The 27,734-nt window shown below is 55.1% G+C and overlaps 1 protein-coding gene across 16 annotated transcripts in view; it reads left to right on the top strand.

Annotated features, from left to right (window-relative positions):
- ATE1 (arginyltransferase 1) overlaps positions 1 to 12,463 on the top strand; it is a 42,095-nt gene extending 29,632 nt beyond the window's left edge. For 15 of the 16 annotated variants that reach the window (XM_036422993.2, XM_036422989.2, XM_036422985.2 and 12 more), the window contains 3 exons: positions 657 to 756; positions 6,669 to 6,789; positions 9,598 to 12,463. In XM_036422993.2, the coding sequence (XP_036278886.1) occupies positions 657 to 756; positions 6,669 to 6,789; positions 9,598 to 9,776 (400 nt within the window). In that variant the 3' untranslated portion in view covers positions 9,777 to 12,463. The remainder of the gene's footprint in view (positions 1 to 656; positions 757 to 6,668; positions 6,790 to 9,597) is intronic. The other variant, XM_045576153.1, reaches the window with a different exon arrangement.
- Positions 12,464 to 27,734: the final 15,271 nt, after the last annotated feature.

Below are 27,734 nucleotides of genomic sequence, written 5' to 3'. Positions count from 1 at the left end.
ATGGGTTCAAAAGCCAAGAACATAATTCTAGGCCCTCTGTTGTGCTGTGACAAACCATGGTGAGTGAGGTGCAGTTGAGGATCAGAACAAAGGAAAGGAGGCAGCTATGTAAAACCTGGGGTAGAAGTCCGGGTGAAGCGGCGGCAAAAACACCCTGAGGAGGTGGAGGAAAGAGAAGAAGGTGGTACAGCTAGGGTGTCAGTAACTATGGACAGTGATGTGCAAGGGGGCGCTGGCCACGGTGAGGAGGGCAGTGGAGCAGGGCTTGCAGGTCATGGTAAAGAGGTTGGACTTTTAAGTGTGATACCAGCCCACTGCCAGCATGAGGTCACCTGATCTCCTTAATAAATAACAACAAGAAACCACACTAAATAGATCTCTTTAACTTTATGGTGTTTGCATTTTAGATTAATCACTATCTATGTCCAAAATAGTGTAAAACCTGAATTTAGATGCATTTGCTCAAAAGAAGTTAGAGGGTTTTTTTTGTATCTTTGTATTAAAAATCATTTCAGTGTTTTTAAAATAGTTCTTTCAACACTTGGATTTTTTTTGATAGCTTAGTATCAAATTTTATCAAATATTTGGCATCAATTTACATAGTACTTTCACTATTGGAACTAGGTATAATTGTATCTTCTTTATTCTTTTGACAGAGAAATTGCTTTCACTAGGCAACTTCATGAAAAAGCATCTCAGCTCAGCTATTATTATATGGGTTTCTACATTCATTCATGTCCCAAGATGAAATATAAGGTAAGATTGATTTCACACGTGTCTGCTATAGGTCCAATTTATGAAAATTCATGCTTTCATAGTTTGTCATCAGAATAGCTTCACTTTCTTGTACATTTCTGATGAACATCAACAAATTATTGTTAAGCATCTTCAGTCTTTCACAGTGCCTAGCCTGCTCATCGCCTTGCATAGTACTTACCCATAGGCACTTAGTAGTTGTTTAGTGTAGTTGATCTGCAGGAATTTGCTGACAATGTAGAAATCCTAGCTATTCTGGGTAAATTTACATGCTTTTTCTGAATGAAGCCTGGGGAAAATCAGTTGAGAATTCAGGAAAGTGGGGGAAAGTATAATAATTTTGCCACAAAAATTAAAGCTGAGTAATCCCCATAGAACTGTTACTGGTTGGAAGGATTCACCAGCATCAAATTTAAACAAGGGGAGCAGTGACATTTTTAGGAAGAAGACAGGTGTGGGGTTGCTCTAGCAGCTGGTTTTGTGTGTAGCTGTGGCCGTGTTGTTGGGGTTTTGTGGCCTTGTCTGCTATTAACACTGTGAGTGTAATATTAATCAGTTTTATCTCCTGAGTACATGCATGGTGTTCCAAGAAATAAGTGTTGGAAGCAAAGTAAGTTTATAAATCGTTCATTTCCACTTGGGAGTTCTTGTAGTGCTACTAATATGCTAAGAGATCCAAACCTTAGGCTTTTGGAAATAGTGATTTTGCTGGCGTTTTCCAGAGTTTTAGTATTCTCTATAGGCTAGTTCGTTTTAATGCTGCCAGGCCTTAGGGATCTGAAGGCAGTGTTTTGGCTGAGTTCATTATCCATATCTGTCTGTGGCCAGAGTTAGCAGGGATTGCAGGCAGTCGGCGTGGGTGTCATGGCGTGGCCATACATCAGATGGTTGAAACAGCAGAAAGGTCTCGGAAATATCAGTAAAGAAACAAAAGGCTAATTAGCTGTGATGAATCATCTTAAACTCGGTGCCTCCACTTGACCATGGTCTAACAGCAGGGGCACACGCAGTGCCAGCGCTGCTGCTGGTTGGAGGGAGCGGATGACCTCACAGTTTCTGCATGGACAGAGCCCAGCATACAGCTTCCTGGAGCTAATGCCCTGTGACCATAGAGGCATTGCAGTAGGGCTTCCGATGCCTCCTGCTGGCGGTGGGGTTAGAAACATCACACACTCATCACAAACTCTTATGCTTAAATTGTTAAGTTTTAGGTTTTGCTGCGTCAGAGTCAAAGGCAGTTTCCTCAGGGCCTCGTGTGCTGAGCTTGCGTCACTGATGTGAGCGAGTGGGAACTCCGTGGGGCTCAGGGGCCCAGAGTCTGGAGGGGCTCACATCTTTTTCCTGGGAATCCTGAGGCTCTGCGTGGCATGGAGGAGGTGGGTCTCTGGGGGGTGGGGGGAGGCGGATCATGGCAGGGGAGGGCAGTTAGTCAATCAGGCCAGCAGGGGAGCAGTTAGGCGTTAATCACACTGGCAGGGAGTGGTTAAGGGGTGATCAGGCAGGCAGGCAGGCAGGCAGGCGAGTGGTTAGGAGTCAATGGTCCCAGATTGTGAGAGGGATGTCTGACTGCCCTGAGGGGTGGGCCTAAACCGGCAGTCAGACATCCCCTGAGGGGTCCTAGATTGGAGAAGGGTGCAGGCTGGTTTAGGGACACCCCCCTTGTGCATGAATTTTATGCACTGGGCCTCTAGTGTTCTTCATAATCACGTAGATGAGCATTGAGAAAGGAAGGAAACAGTTATCCCTTGAGCTTGCTGACGTGTGGGTCCTCCCCCCGCTGTCATAGTAGCCTTCTCCAAGCCCTTCCTTGCTAAGACATAGAATCCTGGTGACATTAAGGCCATAGGATGTGATTATACGGGACTCCTGCTGCACGGGTGAGGAGGAAGGTTATCCTCAAGCCTGAAGCATTTAAATGCCTGTGATGAACTTCCCATCAGGCAGGAAAAAGAATGATTACCAGAGGTCACACCCTGCGACACAGGGTTCAGCTAACTTCTATTTCCCTCGGGAACACACAGCCTCAGGAGTAAGGCCTTCATAATCACTGAAAATGTTTACGGGAATACCAGCTTCAGATGGAGGCGTGGGGCGAGGCAGCTGGCTCGGTGTGGAGCGGTGCTTCGTGGCGTGGGCAGCAGTTGTTTGCCGGGTCCTCTCAGCCTGAAAGCTAAAGCCGCCAACGTGTTTCTCTGGGTCCAGCCCCCGAGGGCGCTCCTTGGCAAGACTCCATGAACAGGACACGGGCCTTGCTGGTGCACTGGAGGGGTTTAGTCTGAATGTCTGGTTTTAACTGAAATTTTAACAGATTAAGCTCATCTTGGCTTTGCCAGTGATCGGCCTTAAGTCACTTGACTTTTCTCTCTCCCGCCCCTCTTTTAAATATTAAAATGAGACTGGAGACTGCGTCGGGAGACCTAAGGCTCTTCTACTTTTAAAATGGCCTGATTTTCTATTTTTAAGGAATACAGTGTGACACTGTTTAGTTTAAGTCAGCAGTTATTCACTAAGTATTGAGAGCTCAGTCCAGACAAGGTATTCTGCCCAGGCACAAGGAAGGCAAAGAAATGCTGCACTTCAGGTCTCGGGGAAACTCTTGGTTGGGGTATGTGGGGGCAGAAAGGGGGGCACAGCGGATAGCAGGACCCAGGTGCACTGCGTTCTAGGATGGGCTTCCCGGTGGCACTCGCTGTGTGCTGTGCTTTTCCTCGCCTGTTTGCCAGACGGTGCCATGATGTTTCTGTGATTATAAAGTTGCCTCCCTCCTGGGAGAGGTCCCTGAGAACTGAGATGGGCGCGCTGTTCCCCCCGGCACACCCAGGACGCTGGCTCGGAGCCCGGCAGGTGGTGGTATTTACTAGTTACCTGCTGCCCTGCAGGAATGAGAGCCAGGAGCCAGGTCCTGCCTGAGAGGAAGGAGCAGGTGGTGTGAGGGGATGCCGAGCCCAAGGTGCAGTGGGCATTCGGACAGTGAGCGGTCACCGGCCCACAGCCGTGCTCCGTGCTTAGAGCAGAGCCCTGGGCAGTGCGGGTGAGGAGGCGGCTGGCACACGCAGTGCCCGGCTCAGCCAGGGAGCAGCAGCGCCGGGTCCACGCAGCTTTGGGTGTGGACTGTCAACACAGGGCAGACGGTCACTTTACACACGAGGGTCTGGGACCAGTAAAACCTAAGCTCGTTTCAAAGCCGAGGGAATTGGTCGTGCCTTTTCATCTTGGGTAACTTCTCGTCAGCTGTAGCTAAGATCCCTGGCCTCTGGAATGGTTTCACTTTAAAAAGGAGTGATTCTTCTTACTGTAGAGATTGCGGAACCCGGAGGGGTTTCGTAGAGAGTTTACCCTGATGGTGGCAGGGAGCTGGGCTCATCAGGGAGAATGTGGAGTCAGCTCCCAGGTCTGCCTGTCACCCGAGAGGAGTGTCAGAACCAGTGACTGGAACCGCTCCAAGCAACAGCTGAGAGAGCAAACACACAGCTGATGCCTTTCCTCCGTGCGGCGAAGGCCAGATTTAATATGCACACACCTACATGCAGACACTCACTTAGCACCTTCACCTGCAACAGAAGTTAGAGACTTCCAATTTTACTTTTCATTTTCTCTTTATTTTCTTTGTCTTCATCTTTCATCCTATTTCTTTCTCTTTATCTTCTCTATCCTTTTCAACTTATGACCCTTCAGGTTGAAATTAAATTTGGGCTGTAAGTTGACTCCTTGAATCTTTTCTTCACAAGCTTTCTTTGTATTTTCTAGAAGAAAAAAAGATTAACCCAGGGTTTTCAAAATAAAAGCAAAGATTGTGATTAAAGCTGAATTAGAATCTTTATTCTGTATTACTTGCTACTAGTAAAATAAATAGCCCCGTCTTAAGGAAGCTTTAGAGCAAGTCCTGGAGCCTTTGCCAGTCCTGGATTTTAATTAAAGAAACACAGAACTCCATCACTTCTGTTTGTCAGAGGAAGAAATATGTAATTTTAGGTTTTCAAAGCTTAGCCTGCAGCACATGGAGCGCATCTGCTGCCTTTCAGAAATGGGGAGCACAAATGGATTCAGATGTTTGGGCCCTTTGTCTTCCCATCTCGGCTCCCCTCGCCGCTGAGCGGGCGCAGCCTGAACACCGTTTCTGAAAACAGAGCGGCTTGAGTTACTTCCCAAGCACTCTCCTGGGGACCCACAAGTCAGCCTCTGTTTATGTAAGGAGCCAGGGAGCAAGGGTCTGCGCGGGGCTCCTCGACGGCTCCGCGGTGTTGTCTTTCAGGGGGAAGACTGGGTTTAATAACCCCGTCCCCCTTTCTCTGAGGTGCTGCCCACTCTAATGGGTTGTTTTCAACTGGTTCTGTTTATGTAGTGTTAGAGCGTCTCTGTAGGCGAGTGGTTTAGGTAAAGCCAATTGGTTTGTTGTAGAAAATGGGATACCTGTCAGCTTTACCTGAGGGAGGACTTTAATCTTTCTTTCTGCTCAGTGCTTCTCTCCCCCTTGCTCCCTCCCTCCCTCTCTCTTTCTCTCTTCCCCCTCCTCTCTGTATTTAAACAATATTGCCTTTTTTGTATTCTTACATTTTTATTGAACTTTCAAAACAAACTGCTGGTTTATCCTTTTCTCAAATACTCACAAAATCCTTCGAATTTTTCAAAATGTTTATGAAGTATTCTTGAGAGTGAAATCTCATAAAGATCTTTGCTTCAGGACCAGAGTTCAAAGGAAAGTCCGTTTGGTTTTAATTTGAAAACTGTAAAAACAAAGTTCCCTCAAAATGGCAGGGTGCGAATTGGGAGCCTCAGTTTTATTGCAATCGGCCAAGCCCATCCCCAGATGTTTCCAATTAGAAGCCAGGAACGCTCACTTGGGTGGATATCATATGAAAGCATTTCTTTGCTTTTCTCTGATTATTTTTTTTTTCTGAGAAAAATAACAGTCTCAAGTTCTTTAACTTTAATTAAAGAAATAACTTCTTTTTTGCATGTTTAAACTTGCGCAAAGAAAAATAATATTCAGAGAGAATTCTTACATGTCAGGTTTGTAAACATATATAGACCTGAATACATAAGGGTTTACATATATCTTATGAATGCCAAAAAAAAAAAAAAAGTTTGTAAAAGATGCTAAAGCCTTTTTGAAATTAAAGTCATGCATTTCTGGATTTACTATAATCAAAGAGTAGACTTTTTAACACTTGACTTTGTTTGAAAGGGAGTAGTCAGTCATTCCATTCAGGATCGTTACAGGGAATTTTCCATTTTAATATAAAGAGCAAGTTTTTCTCTCATTGTTGATCAGCTGTACATTCAGTTGTAAGAAGTTCTTCTGTAGGAAGATGGGAAGATGTAATCAGATAAAAGAAACATCCCAGAGTTCCTCTGGAATTTCTATAATGCTTTTTAGACTTCTCTTTATCAGTTTAGATTGCTCATGGAAGTGGAAGTATATTGACAAGACAGTACTTTTTAATTTATTAGAATGAAATGAAATTGTCAACTGAGTCTACAAAGTGAGAATTTTGTGACTAAGGATGATGAAATTTTATTTTGGGAAATAAGTTCATTTCCTATATAAACTATATAAAATACTCTCATACATGAAAATAAATTTCCCTGTGTTATTAGCTAGCATTTAAAAGACAACTTGATTTTGAAACTGGGTATTTTTAGCAATTAGCTCAGCAAAAATCATATGTCAATTATTGCTCCCAAAAGAAATAGAAACCCAAATCTTCCAGGTTACACAGGCCTCCCAGGTCACTCAGGCCCTGGGATGCCCTGTGCACTGTCGGATGGGGCGCGGGCACTGATGGAGTTGCTGAGCCTTGACAGGAAAGCTGCTCTGGCCACCTTTCTTCCATTGTGGCTAAGCCCTCCCCTGAGCCTCGCAACCAGGGCGCCCCTGTGGTGGTCATGCCTTTTCCCTCGTGTCTCCTCAGGGTCATTACAGACCTTCTGACTTGCTGTGTCCTGAGACCTACGTGTGGGTGCCCATCGAGCAGTGCCTGCCTTCCCTGGAGAACTCCAAGTACTGCCGTTTCAACCAGGACCCTGAAGCAGGTATGTGAGCAGAGCTGGATGGGAAGCCGTGGCTCCTAACAGGGTCCAGAGAGCTTTCTACTAGTCTGTATTGTAGAGTGTGCGTGCATGCGTGCATGCATGCGTATAAGGAGCCATGTGCACACAGAGCTTTGCAGATGAATGCGGAAACTCGTGTGTGTGCTCCTGGCTAATCGAGCTCCTCATGCGACTGATTAGCTTTCACATCTGCTTGAGGGCTGACTCAATCACCCGTTAGTTACTTTTACTCTGAGAGGGCGTAAGAGTTCTTCCCCATATTTCTTAGCCACCAAGACAGAAATGCTGACCAGTTGGACTGAGTGAAGGTGTGGAGTGGTTTCAGGGTGGAGCTGGGCACAAACAGGCTGGGGCAAGTTTGGTTTTGTGGTATTTTGTTGGCTTTCTTCTTGCATCTCTGTGCTGCTCCTTTTCTGTCCCTTCTCTTATATGTGTGTCATTGATCTCTGTTCCCTTTTCCTAAAGTACTGACAGTTTTAAATATTAGTATGTTTTTTAAATTGATTTTAAAGGGAGAGGAGAGGAAGGGAGGGGAGGGGAGGGGAAAGAAGGAGAGGGGAGGGAGACATTGAGGTGAGAAAGAAACATCCATCGGCTGCCTCCTGTATGCACCCAACCAGGAGTTTAACCCGCAGCCTGCACATGTGCCCTGACTGGTAATCAAACTAGTGAAAGGTCACCCAGCCACTGAGCCACACTGGCCAGGCTGTATGAATTTTTTTCAATACATATTATATTGGGGGATTTTTTTGGAGATTTGTGACAATTTGAAAAAAGATAAAACACGTAGCCTAGAATAGGAAAAAAACAAACAAACAAAAAAAAAGCAACCCACACACAAGAAAAAGCTATGTCATGAATGCATAAAATACTGTGTATAGGTAGTAGTGTATTTGTGCCATAAAATATGCACAAATCTATTGTAAAATATGACATAAAATTAACAAAGCTTACACACATAACTGCAGACTACATGGCACCATTTGCTGTGGAGGAAAATGTAAACAAACATAAAGGTGCATTATTAAATCGTAACTCTGTGGAGAGCTGGGAGGGGGGATTATGATCATGTGGAGAGCTGGGAGGGGGGATTATGATCATGTGGAGAGCCGGAGGTGGTGCGATGTGTGAGCATAATGTGCTCGAAACGAGAACAGGAACCAGGTGCTCCTTTCCCTTTGCTGTCGCTTCCCCCAGGAGGGAGGTGGTGACCTAGCACGTGGTAAGTGTTTCCTGTTTTAGAGCCACGACTTTTCTGCTTCAGTGGGATATGAAGTTATACAGACAGCACACTGTGAAGTCGGTGGTCCAGCCAGGGCTGCAGAGCACTGCAGGGTTACCACGGAGAGCAAATGCCTGATGCGGGGCACTGGATGCGTGTGTGTGATGTGCGCCCCGCGGCACCGAGAGGCGGCCGGAGCTGGGCAGCAGCAGGAGGCTGGCCACTGCCTGGCTGAGAGGAAGGCGCCAGGGGCCAGGCTGTCCCAGAAGATGGAACCTGACAACATCGAGAGCAGCAGGAGCCGCTGGCAAAGCAGAGTCTGAGAGGAGAGGGGAGAGGTTGGGGAGACGTCCTGGTGTGGGCAGAGCGAAGGCCCTGGGATGGGGATGGGGATGGAGCAGCCTTGAGGAGACTGCCTCCTGCCACGCTGTGCTTCCACTGATCTCCCCTGAAGACATCCTGGACCGGGGAACCTGAAACTGCGCCGGACTTCGCTCTGTGGAGTGAGGGCCTCTGGCTGCGTCCTGGGGCTCCCTGGTCCTCACCCATCCGCGCTGCCCAGGCTGGTGCTCAGTGGAGGCTTGGTCTCCGGCCTGTGGGACCTCTTTGGGAAAAGCCGCGGAGGCTGGCACTCCATCACGGGTACCTGGGCAGGCTCAGGAAGCAGTCAGCCTCCAAGACCTGAATTTGCCTTCTCAGAGGTGATGGAGGCAGGCAGCCCTGGCCTCTCAGGGCTGAGGGGCTCCATGCGCTGTCTCCCCGACACGGAACTTGATGGATCCTCGTCAGCCCGTGGCTGTCTCGTGGAGGACATGGTGTCATTTGAAGAGTCCATGTTGATTATGTAGAATTAGGAGCAGCTGCCAGAAATGGACACCTAAAGCAGGTTGGTGCAAGCAGCCAGTTTGATGTCAAGTTCTGACATGGCCGTCTGGTTCCACAAAGCCTCCCGTACCCAGAGTCCTTCGTGGTTTTGCTTTGGTTGAGCTGAGGGAAAGCTCTTCACCCCAGGCTCCCAGGCAGAGACCAGGTCTCCTGTGACACCCGTGTTCCTCTGGCACCCAGTGAGCTACTGACACCCAGAAGGTCCTTACTGGAAAAGCAGACCGACAGTGGCAGCCACAGCAGGCTCCGCATGTCCTCCGTGACCCCTGCCACGACAGGGTGCCCACTGCCCTGATCCGGCCGCGTGGGTCCGCCAAGACTGCCCGTGGCAGGAGGCTCGGTGCAGAGGGAACCCTCCGGGGTGGGCCGACTCGAGGATCGGCATGTCCGGGTCAGCCTGCGCAGGAAAGACCCTCCTGGGAGTGAGTGTGTGAGACGGTGACAAGGCGTCGGGCACAGTGTTTCAGGTGCACACAGTTCTGTCTCCCTGACGGGCCAGGAGCGCACCCTCTCTCGGCGTCGGGGTGGGTCTGACCTGCCTAGGTGGGTGCTCGTGCTGTGTGCCCTCGCCTGAGCCCTCTGCTCGGAGGGGGCGTCTCGGTGCTTCTGTCTGTGTGTGCGTGTGTTGCGAGTTAGGAAGAGGGTGTGCTCTGTGCCTTTCTAACCGTGTTTTGTTGTTGCAGCGGATGAAGGTGGCAGCACGGACCCCGACCGGCTGCAGGTGCTGTACAAGAAGTCCATCCTGCCGTACGGCGTGTTCAAGCGGCAGCAGCGGGAGCCGGGCGAGGAGGCCGCCGTGCTGCAGTACGCCCGCCTCGTGGGCCAGGCCTGCTCCGAGCGGATGCTGCTCTTCCGCAGCTGAGCCGCCCGGCCGCCCGCCCCACGCCGCGCAGGCTCCCGGGCCGCCCCGCGGCTTCCTTACTCCGACTCTCGTACGGCTTTTGTGAACTCTTTTGTGGCAATGTGTTTGTGGAAACCTCATGGTTAATTTAAAGACTTAAAAAATATGTTATGACCTAGCTCCATAATTGAGATTTATAATCTCGAAAGTTTGTTTTATGAACAAGACATGGTAAACTTCTCTCACTGTCAGTATTTTAGAAAGTAAAGTCAATCCGTGAATCATAAGTAATGTTAATTGCAGCTGTGCCTTTTTCTGTTAGAATTCAAAGCAGACTGTGTCCTTGGATCCATTTAAAACGTTAGTTTACGCTAAAAGACAGACAAAACCCTTCCGTGTGGGGAAGAGGTGGGCGTGCTTCTCGCTTAGAAATGTCTCAGGAGAAGAACTGCTGTTGGTTTCCAGCATTGTCACTGCGAGTGTCTCAGTGGGGTCAGGAGGGAGCGGGGAGGCAGGTGCGAGGTTGAACAGGTGTTTTGGGCCGGGTCTGTTTACCCCGCGGTCCTGCTCATTGCCGGACTGGCGTGATGTCTTCCTGGAAGTTGTTGCGAGTGCTCCCCTCACTCTCCAGGCGTCCCTGTTGGGTTTACCGTGGGTCCATCATTGGCTCTGTTTGTAAACGTTTAAGAAGTGAGTTTCTAAAGAAAAACGTGGGCTCCTGCCTTCACTGGCTGTTCATGCCTCAGGACCGATAATGCTCGTCTTTGGCTCTTGATTGAGAATTGGTTCCTGTCCGAATGCGTTCATCGCTCATCACTGTGGCACAGCCCCATTTCATTACGAGGAACCATTGACCTCCGCTCCAGGGTGGGTGACACTATGGCTCGCCCTTCGGGGTGTCACCGGGGATGCCCCGCTGGCCACTGAAGTGAAGGCGCCCCTGCCCCTCCCACTTCCTTTTGTTTAAGCAAATGCCCCTGTGGCCACGGTCAGGGTGGCTGCTGAGGACGAGGGCAGTCAGCTGTGGGAGCTCCAGGATAGGTGGTTTTCTCGGTGCTCTCCGCTGACCCCTCGGTCCTGGCAGCCCTATTCTGCCTTGGGTCTGTGTTGTGTTGTGGGAGCCTTTTGAAAATTGTGCTGTAAAGTGCAGTCGGCTGACTCTCACTGCTGCCTTTACATGTTTCTTCTACACGCAGTGAGTTCAGATCAAACATACAATAATTTCAGCCAGTTAGAGCAAAAAGGGGGCTCATAAAACAATGTTTTTGAAGTCAGGTGTCTAGAAATTGAACGTCCAGGTAAACTGCATATCCACTCAGTGCAGCACCGCCGGCCGTGCGCGGTACCACCTGCTGTATGCGGCCACGGCCACCGGGGACAGTGGTGAGCAAGCCGTGCCCTCTGAGAGCAGGGATTTCACGTCCTTCTGGAATTCCCCAAAACAGTCTCCAAGGGCATTCGATGGGCTCTTACTTGTAGCTGCCTTCAGAATCTATAGAAAATTGTTTGTCTCTCGCCCTCTGAAGTGAAAGTAGCCTAATTTTTCTTGTGATTATGAAAGTGATACTGTGAGCAATTAAAACATTAAGGAAAACATAATTGAGAGTAAAAGTAATCTGAAGTCCTGCCATACAGAGAAAGATTTGTCCTGTGCGCACACATAACTTGAACATAAATAGGATCCTGTCTGATGCTGTGTTCTCCCAGGTTGTGGGCCTCGGAAGCTGGAGTTTACGGTGGGATTCGGAAGTGGTGTGAGTGCTCCGGGGTGAGGGCAGGGACGTCCTCGGAGCCCTGGGCACTCGATGTCAGGTCTGGTCGTCGGCCGCCTCCATCCGAGTAGTTGGCAAGTAGAATGCTGTTCGCAAAGACAACACGAGTGTCCGTGAGGAGAGAGCCTGAATCTGGGCACAAGCTGTTTCTGCAGGGTTCCCAGGAGGCTCCTCCGGGGGGCGCCCCCCCCCCCCCCCCCCCCCCCCCGCTGGTCTGCCTGCGGGACCCAGGCTGACCCTGCGGGGGCGCTGTGGCTCCAGGGAGGCCCCGAGGGCCGGGCATGAAGATATGCTGGATTGCTCACGTCACGTGTTGGGGTTTTGTTTGCTTGTTTGTGAGAACAGATAGCAGTGTCCTGATCCCCGTGAGCAGTTTCTTGAGCAGCAGCCATGTGTTGGTTTGCGTCCGGCTGCGTGCTGGTGGTGGCTGGAAGGCGAGGGCGGTCGCGGCCAGTGGCCGCCTTGTCAGGAGATGCACAGCCCAGCTGAGAACTGCTCTCACGCCCTGGATTCCCCAAAAGACAGAACCTGTCAAAGCTGGTGGCTCTGGTCACACCCACCGTCCTGTCTTGGGCAGAAGGTTCTAGAGGTTCCCCATAACCATCGTTCTTCACATTAGTTCTGTTCTGTGGACACTTTTGTTCGCTTATCTTTACAGAGTGTAACCTGAGCACTTTTGACATTCTAGAATATAGAGGTTATTAGATAAATATTTTATCATTTGATTAAAATTAGATAAGGAATTACTGTTCATTTTACTTTCCAACAAGCATATCCTATTTTTTAATCTATTTTGCAAAATATCAGTTGTGTATGGTTGCTTGACATAGTGGAATCTGTTATGTAAATGAACCTTTTCAGGTTTTGAAGGATGTATGGTTTGGTTTTATACGCTTTCTATTATTTCCGTGTGAATAAAGGTGAAAAAGAATATGATGACCACTTACCTAAAATGTGTCTGTCTTTTGCTAACTTTATAGACAAGAAAGGGAAATACAATGGATGTAATTGGGAAATGGTTACATTAGAAGTTGTTCAAACATGTACTTTTGTTCCAAAAGAGACCCAGTACGTGGAAGGCAGGCAGGCTTGCTTGCGTGTTGTATTTTTGCTCTGTCTATTCCTTCAGAGCGGCCCATTGGCTAACGCTGAGTGGAGGAAATGAAGCTGCTCTGTCCGAGGAGGCTCCTGTGGTTGATACACAAAAGACACGTATTTCCACCTGCTCACTCCTGGAGTCCTGTCACTGCGGAACGTGGGAGAGCAGAGCGAAGCCTCGGCTGGGGCGTCGTCAGCTCCCGGTCACTGGTCACTTCAGCCGGAGGAGCCGGGTTCCTTCCTCAGGAAACGCCAGAGGAAGTGTCTCATCCAGCGAGGACCTGGGTTCCCGCAGGGCACACTGGGGACAGACATCCTGTTCCCCAAAGGGACTTGAAGTAAAAGATTTGTTACCAACTCGAATATAATTTCTCTTTAAAAATGCGGTTTACAGAGACGTTTTCCTAAGTAGCGATAAAGCAGTCTGCTTCCACTCGGTGACAGTCTGCAGTGTGTCTGTGGAACACATTGGCAAGTGTTTGTCTTTCCTGGTGAGCTGATGGTAAAACGAACCCAGTTTTCCACGTTATTCAAGTATCAGTTACAATTCCCACGGCGTTTCCCCAGAACAGAAGCAGCTTTAGTGCTGACCTCTGCAGTGACAGAAAGGTGCGCCGGAGTCCGCGAGGCGCTGACCGCCCCACCCTAAGCCCTGGCCTTCACAGGGACACCTGCACGCGTGTAGCCTGTGGCTTTAAATAAAAATGGAATCTTGCCATGGATGCTATTTTGTGATTCCTTATTTGATGTATGCGAATGTCTTAATATATCGTGAATATGCAAATGAGTGAGTGGCCACATGCTGTTCTGCTGTGACTCTCCCTTGTGGGCAGCAGGGCTGTAATTGACTGGTGCTAACAGGTTTTGTCAGTTCTCTGTAATCCTTGGTGATGCCCTAGCCGGTGTGGCTCAGTGGAGAGCGTCGGCCTGCAGACTGAAGGGGGCGGGGTTCGATGTCCGTCACGAGCACGTACCTGGAGCCCCCTGCTCGCCAGGCACCCCTGGCGACCTGGGCAGACGGAGCTGTGCCAGGAGCATCTGGGCCATCTTTAGGGTGGAGAGCGAGGTGCTCGGGGCCGAGTGCAGAGTGGAGATGCTTTGAGGTCCCCGTTCTGCCCCTTCCATTGGTTTTCCCCGGAGCCACCAGGGGGCAGAAGGAGACCTCACCCAGTGCTCACACCTCTGACGGGCCATGGGGAGTTGGAGCTTGCTTCTGGCCCATCTCGGCCAGCGTGTGTGATGCGGAGTCCATCTCCTACCTGGCGTGTCTGATTGCTTTTTCAGGTTTGGGTTGTCTCTGAGTTAATTCTCCCTCTGCATCTAAGACGGTGGTGAGAGGAGATGACAGCTAAGTCGTGTCCTATAGAATGGCTTTGGGGTTGGGTCCCGGGCCCCACAGCATCCCCCTCCGCATTGTTTCCCGTGTCCAGCCTGGCTGGGCTGCTGCGGGCCCGTAGCACCTCGGATCTGCTTGTTGGGAAAGCCTTCAGCAGCGTCCTGTCCCCCCACTCGCACCCCCACCCCTGCCCCTGGCGGTTTAACCTCCCTGAGGTCACCCTTCTCATCTGTCCCTCTCCTGGTCCCACATCACAGCGACCCCTCCCGGCTGAAGGAACGAGCCCTGCCCGGCTGGCCCCACTTCTTCCCCTTCCCCCTCCATCTCCCCTCCTGAGACCACCTCAGCTTTTCCTCCTGGCTCCCGGCCTCCGCGGGGTGTCCCCGTCTGCCTGCCCCTTCCCCTCCACAGGTTCGTGTCCGCGAGGTCGGACCAGGCGCTGGATGGCTGCTCCAGGGAGGCCATGCCAATGGCGAAGACTTCCTGCTGGCTCTCCGCGGGGTCCCGGGTGCTGGGTCCGAGCTGCACTGGGACTGACGGCCTGGCCGGCCGAGGCTGCCGCATCTTTGGAAGAAGCGAGCGCCCAGCTCCGGGAAGCTGCAGGGAACCAGGTGTCAGTTCTCAGGGCCAGACCCCACTCCCCCAGGAGGGGTGATGCGGTCTGTGAATGAGTCTGCGGTCTCAGGTGCTGGTAGGCAGCTTCCCAGCGGAGCCGTGGCTGCGGGCCAGGCCGGGGCCCGTGTTCCGCGTGGCCCGGTGGGTGCTGGGACCCTGGCATCAGAGCAGTAAGTTGTGAGGGCTGGGGAACACTTTGGCTTCTGGGGTACAAAGGGCACGAGGGTCGGGAGTGACACAGGTCGGGGCTGTGCTCCTGCCTTTGCCAGACTTTCCGTCCCCGTTTCAAAGCGAGAGAATAATACGAGCCGGTGCACAGACCATTTCAATCAAGACCAAGTTCCCCCAAAGGCCCCGATCCAGACCTCCCGGCTCCTGCCACACCCTGTAAAAACAGACTGAGCCGCGGCGTGTTTGTTTTGTCCTGTGACTGGTGTTTTGTGCCGCCAGTGAGATCCTCGGGCGTCGGGCCCGAGAGAGGGCGGCCTCACTTCTGATGCGACTGCTTGCGGACGCCCCTCAGCAGTCACTTCCTCCTGGGCTGTGAGGCTGCTCGTGGGAATCGCCTGGGCAGCGGGTTCCGGGCCAGTGGGGCCTGGGTTTCCCATTCCTCCTCATCTTAAAATTTTGTATTTTTATTTTTAAATATATTTTTATTGATTTTGGGAGAGGAAGAGGGATAGAGTTAGAAACATCGATCAGCTGCCTCCTGCACACTCCCTACTGGGCCTGTGCCCGAAACCAAGGTACATGCCCCTGACTGGAATCGCACCTGGGACCCTTCAGTCCGATGCTCTCTCCACTGAGCATCGGTCAGGGCTAATTTTATTCCATCTTGATTTGTTACAAAGGGAACTTGCCTTCATCAGCTATTTGCCCCCAAAGTACAGTGCATGTAGAGAAGCCGGATCCGTTCTCTTCTCACTCTTGGTTAGCAGTTTTCCAAATAAGGAGTTGGTCTCCGCGTATTTCAAAAGTGGGCAGTGAGTTTCTTCTCGAGTTTCATAGGAACTTGCGGATTGGAACAGAGAAAGTGGTCACACAGGCAGCGAAGGAGATGTGTCTGAGCCTTTCTTTCATTTACCCGTTCTCATGATATTAAGTTTGCTCCTTACACTTTGAAGGTGATGGATTAGGGGTGTGTGTGTGTGTGTGTGTGTGTGTGTGTGTGTGTTGTGAGGTAAATGTACTTAACGTGTTTAGACGTAGTTGGTGAGTTTAGTCCATTGCAGTTACATCTTCCTGCAGCTCCTCAGATATCATCTTTGGCCAGTGGGAGGCGCCTCGTGATCCATTCATTCATCTGCTCATTCCTTTAATTGGGCGCTTGGTGAGGCGGTTGTAGGCCAGACGCAGAACGAGATGTGGTCGCTGTCTTTTGTCTGCAAGAAGCTCCCGGACTTTAAGGAGAAGCACGGACAGATTGCGACCAGAAGGGGGTGTCATGGCCACTGCAGAGATAAAGAAGGTCAGGGCCTGGAAGTTGTACCTGTCACTTTGACCACTTACCAATGGTCAGAACCTAGTCACATGACCACACCTAGCTGCAAGGAAGTCTGGGGAATGTAGTCCTTAAGGAGGTGACGGCGTGCCTTCTCACTCAGTAGACCATCAGTTCACCTGTGTCACCTGGGGATCTTGTTAAAATGACTCTAACTCAGCTGGCTGGGGTGTGGACGTTTTGCATTTCCCTCAAGCCCCCCAGTGAAGCGGGTGGTCTCGGTCCTTGGACCACATTTAAGTGCCGCAGCTCGAGGGTCAGCCGACCCCAGAGGAGGGACTGTCTGCTTTCAGGGCAGCAGGCGCCGCCTTGACCTTCCACTGCGGCTGCGGCTGCTGTTTGGGTGCATGTACGTGGAGTATGTTGCTTGTTTGTATCGATAGTAAATACCCAGCAAGGTGTCCGGCCCGTGTGGCTCCGTGGTTGAGTGTTGACTTCTGGGCCAGGAGGTCAGGGTTCGATTCCCGGTCAGGGCACATGCTGGGTTGTGGGCTCCATCCCCAGTGGGGGAGGGGAGAGGACATGCAGGAGGCAGCTGATCAAGGTTCTCTCTCTCCATGGATGTTTTTCTCTCTCTCTCCCTCTCCCTTCTGCTCTGAAATCAATGAAAATATATTTTAAAAAATAAATAAATACATACCCTGGCCTGTGCCAGCATGCACAGTGGAGCTAGAAGCCTCTTGGCCCCAAGAGCTTCATGTGCATTCGCTTTTGTTTGGAATCTGCGGACCAGATTTCCCTGCGGACCAGAAAGTCTGAGTATTAGGATTTCCAGAAAATGATATAAAAATGAGTTATTTTCTAAGTAGAAAACAAATCACAGTAGCACACAGTTTTCTTGGCATTATAAGTATCTAGACCCGTGGACTCCATCCAATTATCTCCAAACACTTGGGAAAGTGTGAATAATTATACTGTGTGCCAGTGTAAATAGGGGTTTTATTTCCTGGAGAAATCTAAGCACTTCAAGGCCCTTTAAGTGCGCTATCTTCTAAGTGCCATTAATCAAAGTGGAAGTGTGCATCCCGCCCTTCCTCGCCTCCTGGCCTGGTGGGCCGCCCCTCCCTCTCCCACGCTGCCCCCACCTCTCCACGGAGGCCCTGAGCCTCGGCCCTGAGGCGGCCGACTGTCTGGGTCTCCTGCCCCCTGCCTCCCGCACCCGGAGCCTCTCCCGCCCCCACGTGGGATTTGAGGTTTAGGTGTCTCCGTTTGTGCCCAGCAACTGGCCTTTTCTGCTTGACATGCAGCTCTGGGTGCAGGGGCCTGATCTCCCTCCAGAGGCACACCCCCACACCCCCCTCCGCTGATGGGCAGGCCGGGTCCTGAGGAGGGGGGGGAGCGAGGGGAGCCCCGGGGAGCGTGTGCTCTGCGAGCAGTGGGGGCGGTTTAGGGTGCTCACCCCCATTCCACCACCGAGGAAACGGAGGACTCCGCACAGGGAGCGCGAGGCCCCGCGTTACCATCGGATCCTAAAGGGGGACGTGCTTCGGGATGCGTTCAGACTTGCGTTTGGATCTTTAGGTCGCAGTTATTTTTAGTTCCTTTTCGTGATCCAGATGTGCCTCTACCTGGGGGCAGGCGGGCGGGCAGGTCTGGCAACTTTGCTTTCGTGGCCTCGGCCGGGGAGTCCTCTGGGCGGCAGCGGGGAGGGGGCCATCGGGGCGCGGCTGCCGTGCTGGGGGGCACCTGAGCGTCCGTGCCTCTGGTCCAGCTCCCGACAGGAGGAGGGGAGGGGGGCGTGGGCCGGGGGAGGAGACAGAGCCAGCGTGTTTCTTCGGTCGGATCCCCCGCGGGCCTGGAGACGGGAGAAAGCGGGTGACACCGCCGTCCCCTCCTTAATTACAACGTTAGCCGGGGTGACGATGCCAAGTCTCACCAGGACGTTTGTTCCCCTCGAACCCGGGACGCCCTGCCGGGCCCCGCGCCGCGGGAGCCGTTTGAGCCACGGCGTGTTATTAAGTTTCCACATGTAATCAGCCGGATATTTTAATGGAAACTCGCTCCTTTCTTCTCACGAGCATGTGGTTTGGTTTAAAGGAGCCCGGGTTGGGTGCCCTGTGTTGCCACGGCAACAGGCAGCCGGCCTCCACGCAGCCCTGGTCCCTGCGAGGGGCCGGCAGGCGCCCAGCCCCGGGCCAGGCCTGGCGGGCGGGAGCGGCATCCGTGGGATCAGGGGCCAGAGGCTGTGGGAAAGCTTTTGTCCGCCGGCCGCCCTTCTGCTGTCTTCTCGCCGCCGCGGGCTCAGGGGTTAAACCGAGCCGTGCTGGGCCGGGTTTGCTGTGAGCCCTGAGTTCACAGGTCTGTGATGGCCTGTCAGCCCGGCCCGCTTTCCCCGGGGCCCGGAGGCCAGAGAGGGGCGGCGGGGACGGACACCTGCCCTCCAGCGTGGAGAATGGATGACAGGGTGGAGGCGTCTCTTAGCGACGGGCGCGGGCTCAGCGCTGCTGGAGGGTCCCCCGCGCAGGCCGCTTTCCCACCAGCTGGCTGGTGTGGGGGGGCCAGGGGGGCCGTGACGGGGGGGTTCCTGGCTCCCCGCGCCCCGTCTCTAAGGCGGCAGGAGCTGTGTGCGAGGATGGTGCGCTGACACGGCCCTCCCTGCGCCCAGCCCCAGGCTGACTGCATTGCTGAGAGCCTCTCTGAAGAGGGGCCGGCCTTACAGGAGCCCAGGGGCCCAGGGCCTGGGGGTGCTGCACCCCACACCCCACACCCACACCTTCCTCTCACCTTCCCTCCCCTGTCGCGCTCCCGCCCTGAACTGCTTACCACCCATGGGAAAGGGAGTGAGTGCGTACGTGTAGGAGAAATCAAGTGTGTGGTGAGCAACAAACACGCAAAAGTGCGTTTCACAGCGGCGGTTCTGGGATGGGGTCATGGGTGTGTTTCCTTCCTGCTTCCCGTCTTCTGAATGTTTAATATCAAATGTATTTGCTTTCGTGGGAGAGCAACAGACAAGGGTTTCAAAAGCAGAACCTGCCTGGTCCCCGAGATCCAGCTGGGGACGCCAGAAACTCTGCCTGGGCAGTGGGAATGAGGGGACCTCTGAGCTGCTCACACGTGAAGTGCAGGTTCTGCTTCTGTGCCCCCGGAGCCAGTACCAGCTGCGGGAGCCTCAGCTTACACATCTGTAAAATGGGGCCATGTCTTTCTTATCAGATGTGGGGATGACATACAATCTCCGTAAACTGGAGTGGGGAGTTGACACATTTTAATCGCCTTCCCTTTCTTTCTTTAATGTATCCGCTGTCACCTCTTCACGCCGGGCGTCTGGACCGGGGCCGTGAGCGGGAGCCGGGCCCGGTGGCTGCACAGGCGGCTCCATGCTGGACCGTCAGGCTCCTCACCGCCAGGCTTTGGCCATGTTCCCGGAGCCTGCACACCGGCCCCTGTCTGTGCCTGGACCCTGGGGACAGGCCTGGGAGCCGCCCCCAGCCTCTCGGTCACAGGCCTTTATGGACATTTTCCAAGCAGCCTTGTTTCAGAAGGACACAGGGATAAACGGATGCTTCTCCCTAACAGAGAACTTTTATATATATTTTATTGACTTTTTTTACGGAGAGGAAGGGAGAGGGATAGAGAGCCAGAAACATCCATGAGAGAGAAACATCCATCAGCTGCCTCCTGCACACTCCCCACTGGGGATGTGCCCGAAACTAAGGTACTTGCCTTTGATTGGAATCGAACCTGGGACCCTCCAGTCCACAGGCTGATGCTCCATCCACTGAGCCACACCGGTCAGAGCCTAACAGAGCACTTTTGTTGTTCACCCTCCCCCAACGATGTTTTCCACTGCTTTGTAGGGAGAGTGGACGGGAGAGGAGACAGTGAGACATCACTGCGAGTGAGGGAAACACCGACGGGCTGCCTCTCGCCTGCTCCCCGTCCAGGGCCCGGCCCGGGGCGGAGCCTGCCAGCGAGGTCCGTGCCCTCGACCGGAACTGAACCCCCGGACCCTTCACTTGGCGGCCAGCGTTCTAGCCACTGAGCCAAACTGGCCAGGGCTCACAGAGCATTTTGCTGGAGTTTACAAAACAGTGTTTGTTTTTGGTCAAAAGCAGTGTTTTCAGACGGGCCAGCGCGCTGTCACACTGGACGGCACCCTGGGGCCAGGTGCGAACCCTGGGGCTCCGCAGATCAGAGACACTGCTCCCTGCCCACTGGGCAGCGGCCACACCCCCTGCTGCCGACCGCCCCCCCCCCCGGAGGCGCAGGGCGGGGCCCTGGGCTGGGTGGTGAGCTGGTTCCCATGTTCATACCGAAGAGGGGCTTCCTCGCACACCCTCCTTCAGGCCCAGGAAGAGGCCTCAGCTCTTTATTCTTTTATTTTTAAAATATATTTTATTGATTTCCCACAGAGAGGAAGGGAGAGGGTCAGAGAGCTAGAAACATCAATGAGAGAGAAACATCGACCAGCTGCCTCCTGCCCACCCCCACCGGGGATGGGCCTGCAACCAAGGTACATGCCCTTGACGGGAATTGAACCGGGGACCCTCCAGTCGACAGGCCGATGCTGTATCCACTGAGCCACACCACTTTCGGCAGGCCTCGGCTCTTTAAAATACTTTTTTATTGATGTCAGAGAGGAAGGGAGAGGGAGAGAGAGAAGCATCAGTGAGGAGAGGGAATCACGGATCGTCTGCCTCCTGCTGGGGGTGGAGCCCACAGCCCCGGCCTGTGCCCTGACCAGAATCGAACCTCCACCTCCTGGCTCCCTGGGCGATGCTCAGCCCTGAGGCCCCGGGGCTGGGCAGGCCTCCTCCCTCTGTCAGACGTGAGGAGCCCGTGAGGCCTGTGCCCAGTGACCCAGCCGCCCGGTGCCGACGGCCGCTGTCAGCTGGTCCCTCGGCCGCTCCGGGCCTGTCCTGTGCCCTCGCCACAGGTGAGGGGCGAGCGGGCCGTGAGGACCCGGACACGGGCTGTGCCGAGCCTCCCGCTCTGCCTCCTGGTCCAGCTGGGTCCGCACCTGCCACCTCTTTCCTGCCCTTGACCAGCTGGTCTCCCTCCCCCCCCAGAGGCTGACAGGCCCTCCGCCTGCCCTCTCCGGGTGGCCACGTGGGGGCAGAACCTCCAGCCCAAGGGGGACCCCAGAACGCTGTGTTTTAAAGCCTCACCAAGCAACCAGCAAAGACAGCACCACACACGCACACAGGACACGCATAATTGCACACACATGCACAGGAGACAGGCACATGCACACGAGGAAGGCACACAAGACATGCGTGCACATACACACATGCTTGAGCATGTAAAGGAGGGGGAGATCTCCACACGCACTCGGAGCCATTGTGTGCTTCTCCGAGGAGTCGGCTCCCAGCGTCCGGCCACGCGTGTGGATGGCTGTGTGCTGCGTGTTCTTTGTGTGTCGTTCATGTGTGCGTGTCTCCGGGTCACTCGGAGAAGCCGGCGTCCGTGGGTGAGGGCGGCAGGCGTGCGTGAGCCCCAGAGGGCGGGTGGGCGGGGTCACGTTGTTGCCAATAGAAACGGAAACTTCCTCAGGAATCAGCATGAGGGGCCCCAGGGGTGTGTGCCTTTTGGGGGACGGGGTGGGGGAAAAGGGGGGCCGAGGCCGTGTCTGGGCGTGTCCAAAGGCTGTGCCTGGGCCAGTGCTGGGGGGGGGGGGCAGACAGGGCAGTGGCTGCTTCCCCCTCCCCCTGCTGGTGCTTTAAGGCTCAGGGGGCCCAGCCCTGGCCCGGCTGTGTCTGCGGCACGGGGTTCGCTCCACCGCGGTGACTGGGAACATGGCCCCCTGGCGGCCGGGAACCAGCTCCTCGTGAGGCCGGCGCCCTCCGCCTGGCCTGCCCCGGGCGGGGGCCAGGTCTCGGCTCCGTGATTGCGTGTCTTGCTGGGACCTGAATGCCCGGCGGGCAGCCTTTCTCCCTCAGCCGCTCCGTCCAGGCACGCCTTCCCGCCAGTCCCGAGCTGCCGAGAATGTGGGCCCCGGGGCGCCGGCCGGGGGTGGGGGTGGGTAGGGGGTGGGGGTGGGGGTGGGGGCGGGGTGGGGGTGGGTAGGGAGTGGGGGTGGGGGTGGGGTGGGGGTGGGGTGGGGGTAGGGGTGGGGGTGGGTGGGGGGGGGGGGGTGGGGGTGGGGTGGGGGGGGGGGGGGGGGGTGGGGGGTGGGGGTGGGGTGGGGGTGGGTAGGGGTGGGGGTGGGGGTGGGGGTGGGGGTGGGGGTGGGGGGGGGGTGGGGTGGGGTGGGGGTGGGTGGGGTGGGGGTGGGGGTGGGGTGGGGGTGGGGTGGGGGTGGGTGGGGGGTGGGGTGGGTGTGTGTGTGTGGGGGGAGTAACCGGCCCCCAGCTCGGCACCAGCAGGCGGGGGAGGCAGAGCTGAGGGCCTGCCCGCCCGCTGCTCCTCCCGCCTCAGATGGGGCGTCTGCGAAGGGTCCTCTTGGCGGGCCCTGAGCTGGGTTTGTCTGAACTCGGGCACGAAGACAAAGGAAAGGATTTCTCTCTGCTTTCTGGATGGGGGGCCTCACAGCTTTTAGATAATAATAACGTCCGCCAGGCCGGCCGGGCTCAGTGCTGAGCGTCAGCCTGGGAACCAGGAGGTCAGGGTTGGCTCCGGGCGGGGCACAGGCCCGGGTGCGGGCTCCGTCCCCAGGTGGGGTGTGCAGGAGGCAGCCGGCCCGTGATTCTCTCTCCTCAGTGAATCTCTCTCTCCTGCTCCCTCCCTCTCGGACGTCAATAAAGACGTGTTAACACCCTGAGTGGCAGATGGCTGTGCGTTCAGAGATCATAATCACCGGCCACCGGTGTGTATGAGGAAGGCCCTGGGCCAGGCCAGGCAGGGTGCTGAGGCTCGGGCCCCGGACACCCTCGAGGAAGGTCCCTCGGGACTTTGCTGAGGCCCGGGCGTGGGTTTGCCCCGACGAGAGCCGAGCATTTAGTTATACCAACAACCCCCTCCACGCCCCACCGCCTCCCCCTCCCCTCCCTCCCCCCACCCCCGTTATCCGCCAGGGGATCCAGGAGCCTGTCCGTTCCTGCAAGGAGGCCACACGTGCGTTCCAAACCGGTTCAGACCGGCCCAGCGGCTCGGAGCTGTCACCGCCAGGCGGGGGGGCGAGCAGGTGGCGGCAGGAGAGCCGGCCCGTCAGGACCTGCAGGCGGCGGGCGGGGCCTCGCCCAGTGCATCCCCCGAGGCGGGCCCTTCGTCCTGTGACAGCTTTCTGGAAAGGTTAGGCCGCATCCCTCCCGGGACGGAGCTATTTCAGGTGCTGCTGATCCTTCTGATAAACGAGACAGATTTCCGCTGCTTCTCGCTACCAAGTATCTGACTGCCTGGAGCCTGCAACACTGTATGCATCTGCTCTGCGTGTGGGGACCGGTCTACTTCCCGCTGGTTTTCTCAGCGTGTGTCCCCGTGTCCCGGAGGGGCTGAGTGCCTCTCCCTGTGGGTGCCCCCCCCCAGGGGCCGTGTGCCTCTCCCTGTGGGTGCCCCCCCCCGAGGGGCCGTGTGCCTCTCCCTGTGGGTGTCTCCCCGAGGAGCTGAGTGCCTCTCCCTGTGGGTGCCCCCCCCGAGGGGCCGTGTGCCTCTCCCTGTGGGTGTCTCCCCGAGGAGCTGAGTGCCTCTCCCTGTGGGTGCCCCCCTCAGGGGCCGTGTGCCTCTCCCTGTGGGTGTCTTCAGGGCGGTTTGATGTCGTGCTGGCTTCAAACTAGGGTGTTTGAAAGGCCGTGGGCGTCAGTTGTCCTAGCTCCCGCCCTCTACACGTTCCGAGCTGCGGGCTGGACACACATCCGTTGGCATCACTCTCCTCATCGCACCCCAGCGTTTTTAAAATATATATTTACATATTTCCTTATTGATTTCAGAGAGGAAGGGAGAGGAATGGAGGAATAGAAACATCCATGATGAGAAAAAAATCACTGATCGCCTGCCTCCTGCGCATCCCCTATTGGGGATCGATCCCACAACCCAGGCCTGTGCCCTTGGCCAGAATCAAACCTGGGACCCTTTAGTCCACAGGCTGACGCTCTATCCACTGAGCCACACCAGCCAGGGCCCCTAACTTTTCTCATTCTCGTCGCTCTGTCCCGCCTCCGAGGTGGCACATGTGATAAGGAAGCACAGGCCTCAGCCGGAGCCCAGCATCTTCTCCGGAACCCAGAGCCGACGTGGAGGTGGCCGCATCCGTGTGCTCCAAACAGCGGGGTTGTTGCAAAGGGGGAAACTGAGGCAGGGACCTCCGTGTCTAGCTTAGGTAGCCACTCCTCACGGGCATGCCAGGGCCGTGCCGAGGGGGGCCGTGTGGGCAGATGCCAGATGCTGGTTAGTGAAAGCAGGTGGAGATGTCCAGCTCCTTGGAAGGGAGATGGGGGGGGAGGAAGGAGCCCGTCGGAGCCTCAGCCTGAGAGTGTCTCCCTCTGTCCCCGACGAGCACCCTGAGGGCAGGGCGGCCATGAAAGGGGCTGGCGGGCCTCCGCTGGGGTTCAGAGTCCACTCCGCCTTCTCCGGAAGCTGGAGCTGATTTCATTTTACTGAAGCAGAGAATTAAAAATTGTTTTTATTGGTTTCAGAGAGGAAGGGAGAGAGAGAGAAACATCCATGATGAGACAGAATCATGGATCCGCTGCCTCCTGCAGGCCCCTCCCTGGGGATCAAGCCCACAACCCGGGCCTGTGCCCTGACGGGAATCGAACCCTGACCTCCTGGTTCCTAGGTCGACGCTCAGCCCTGAGCCAGGCCAGCCGGCCACAGATACTTTCATTTGTTTATTTTTTAATATATTTTTATTGATTTTTTACAGAGAGGAAGGGAGAGGGATAGAGAGCTAGGAATGTCAATGAGAGAGAAACATCGACCAGCTGCCTCTTGCACACCCCCTACCGGGGATGTGCCCGCAACCAAGGTGCGTGCCCTTGACCGGAATCGAACCCGGGACCTTTCAGTCCGCAGGCCGACGCTCTACCGCTGAGCCAAAGCAGTTTCGGCCACAGATACTTTTAAATGTCACGTTTCATAGTAACTCCACTGGTCGTCCCTAACGAACTGCTCACGTTGGGGGGCCACAAAGCACAAGTGTAGAAACGAGGACACAAACCCGAGGATGGTGGGTAAATCCAGAGGCATCAGGACCTGCTCAGAGTTCACCTGCCATGGAGACCCCAGCGGCTGCTCCGCCCTGAGGGGACCCCACTGGAGGGTGACAGATGAAATAGAGAAGGTTGCCGGAGACCGGGATGGCAGGACACACGCAGGCTTTATTGGAGGGAAGAGTACCCCTGCCAGCTGCTTCCTCGGAGAGGGCCGGTACAAGGGCCTTTAAGGACAGGGGGTGGGGCCTAGGGCACTCGGCACACGCTGGTCGGTGGTTTCCTGTAAGGCCTATGATGAGGGGCCTAGGGACTTAGGAAGGGGGGTTAGGGTATTTGGCAGGTGCTGATGGGTGGTTCGGAGCTCAGGAATGTCTGGCCGCAGGTGGAGTTTACGTCTGTCCATCAACTGGAGGAAGGGAGGACCTATCAGGGGGGAGAGAAGAGAAGTCACCATGAAGAGCAGGCTGGACACCGGGAGGAGCTGGCAGCGCCGGGGGCGGCCTGCATGCGGGAGGGGGCTTTCCCCGGGCCCGTGTGGGAGTAGGAGGATTGGGGTGGACAGGGGAGAGGGCGTGGGAGGCTGGGCCTCACCGGGCTAGGCAGACAGGCAGAGAGGGGCTAGGCGGGCGGGCAGACTCTGCTGGGGCGGCTTTGCCGGAAGGGGCGGAGCAGGACCAGATGGGCAGGAGGATGGGCCAGGTGGTGGTGGTTAAATCCAGGGGGCAGGATTGGGGCTATTGCCCTGGGGGCACTGGGTAGCAGAGCTCCAGGGCCGGGCCTGCGCGCGCTCCCTCTCTCTCTCTCTCTCTCTCTCTCTCTCTCTCTCTCTCTCTCTCTCTCTCTCTGTCTCTCTCTCTCTCCACGCTGTCCACCCAGTGGCCAAGGCCCAGCGGGAGCTGCATCAATCTGCTCTCACTGCCCCTCCTTGCCCGCCCCCTGCAGCTCCTCAGATCAGTCCTGTCATCTGCTCTCCAGGCCCGTCCACAGCCGCTCATCCCCTCCTGCTCCCTGTGGCTCCAGCCCCTCCATTGTGTCCTGGCAGCTGAGCACAATGGCTTCTTCACCAGCCCGGCTTCCTCTCCCCACGGGGCCACAGGCTCCTTTCAACTGTAAATGAGATGGAGCATCACTGGCCCACTGTCCTGTCTGCTCAGCCCCACACTGGGACCAATCCCAGCTCCCTCCCTGGCTGGTTGAGGCCTGCAGGGCTGGCCTGGCCACCAACCTTCTCCCTGTCCTCCTCCATCCCCACCCCTTCTCTGCCTCCACCCCCTTCTCCGCCCCCACCTCCACCAGCACCCAATTCTCCATCTTCATCTCCTCCTTCTCTATCTTCACCAACTCCTTCTCCATCTCTGTCTCCTTCTCCATCCCCACCACCTTCTCCATCCACACCCCTTTCTCTACCTCCATCCTCTTCTCTATCTCCACCTCCACCTCCACCAGCACCCCATTCTTCATCTCCATCTCCTCCTTCTCCATCTCCTCCTTCTCCATCTCCATCTCCATCCTCATCCCCTTCTCCACCTTCGCCCCCTTCTCCATCCCCACCTCCACCTCCATCTTCTTCCCCATCTCAGTCCTGCCCATGGTCACACAGCCACTCCCCCCTCAGGCCCACCTCAGGGCCTCTGCGTTTGCTGTAACCTCCTCCCCACATGGTTTCTCCTGCTCACGTCTGTCATTTAGGTCTCTGTTCAAACCCCCTGCTCTCTCATGGGCCTCCTCAGCTGCACTCTCCACAGACACACACACACACACACACACACACACACACACACACACACACACGGCATTCTGTGCCCTGCCCCTGGCCTGCTTTCCCAGAGGTGGTGTCCGGGTGCAGAGCTGTCACTCCGCGGTCGGTGCCTGTGCTCCCCGCCTCGCCCCCGGGGGGCGCTCTGTGAGGCCGACGCCTCTGGTCTCGTTCCTTGTCAGAGGCCGGCCCGTGGGAGGCCGACTGGAGGCCTCGGGGCCTCAGGGCCTCCTCGCCATCTGGCAGCCGCCTCAGAGTAACGCTCTCGGTGCATAAACCGGAGCGTACCAGGTTCTGGAGGAAGCCGCGTACAGTGAACTGTAATTGAACAGTTATCGATGTATTTAAAACGTGGGGTAATAATGCGCGCGCTCCTGCATTAACACGCTGAGCAATGAAACTCAATAGGGAGCAGTAACTGCTGTGGCGGCCGTTTGTCCTGGCAGCGGGGAGCGAGTGCCGTTTTACAGATCCGCACAGGGGGGGACGCTGCAGACCCGGTTCCTGCCACAGGGGTCCCGGTCCGGGCCTGCCGCGGTGTCACGGAGGGGATGCAGGACGCTGGCCTGAGGTGCATAAGATTCAAGGTGTCACTGTGCCATTTTCGTTCACGGACTCCCTGCAGTCCCAGGCTCGGGTGGGGTTAGGGGACAGGGTATGGGGGCGGGGGACACTCTGTTGTAAGTGCTCAATGATTACTTTTTAAAAAATATATTTTGTCGATTTTCCTCAGAGAGGAAGGGAGAGGGATAGAGAGTTAGAAAGATCCATGAGAAACATCGATCAGCTGCCTCCTGAACACCCCCCACTGGGGATGCGCCCGCAACCAAGGTACATGCCCTTGACGGGAATCGAACCTGGGACCCTTCAGT

The sequence above is a fragment of the Pipistrellus kuhlii genome, unplaced genomic scaffold (genome assembly GCF_014108245.1).
Source record: "Pipistrellus kuhlii isolate mPipKuh1 unplaced genomic scaffold, mPipKuh1.p scaffold_m20_p_75, whole genome shotgun sequence".
In the NCBI taxonomy this organism is placed as follows: Eukaryota; Metazoa; Chordata; class Mammalia; order Chiroptera; family Vespertilionidae; genus Pipistrellus; species Pipistrellus kuhlii.
This window is presented reverse-complemented; position numbering and strand designations above follow the sequence as displayed.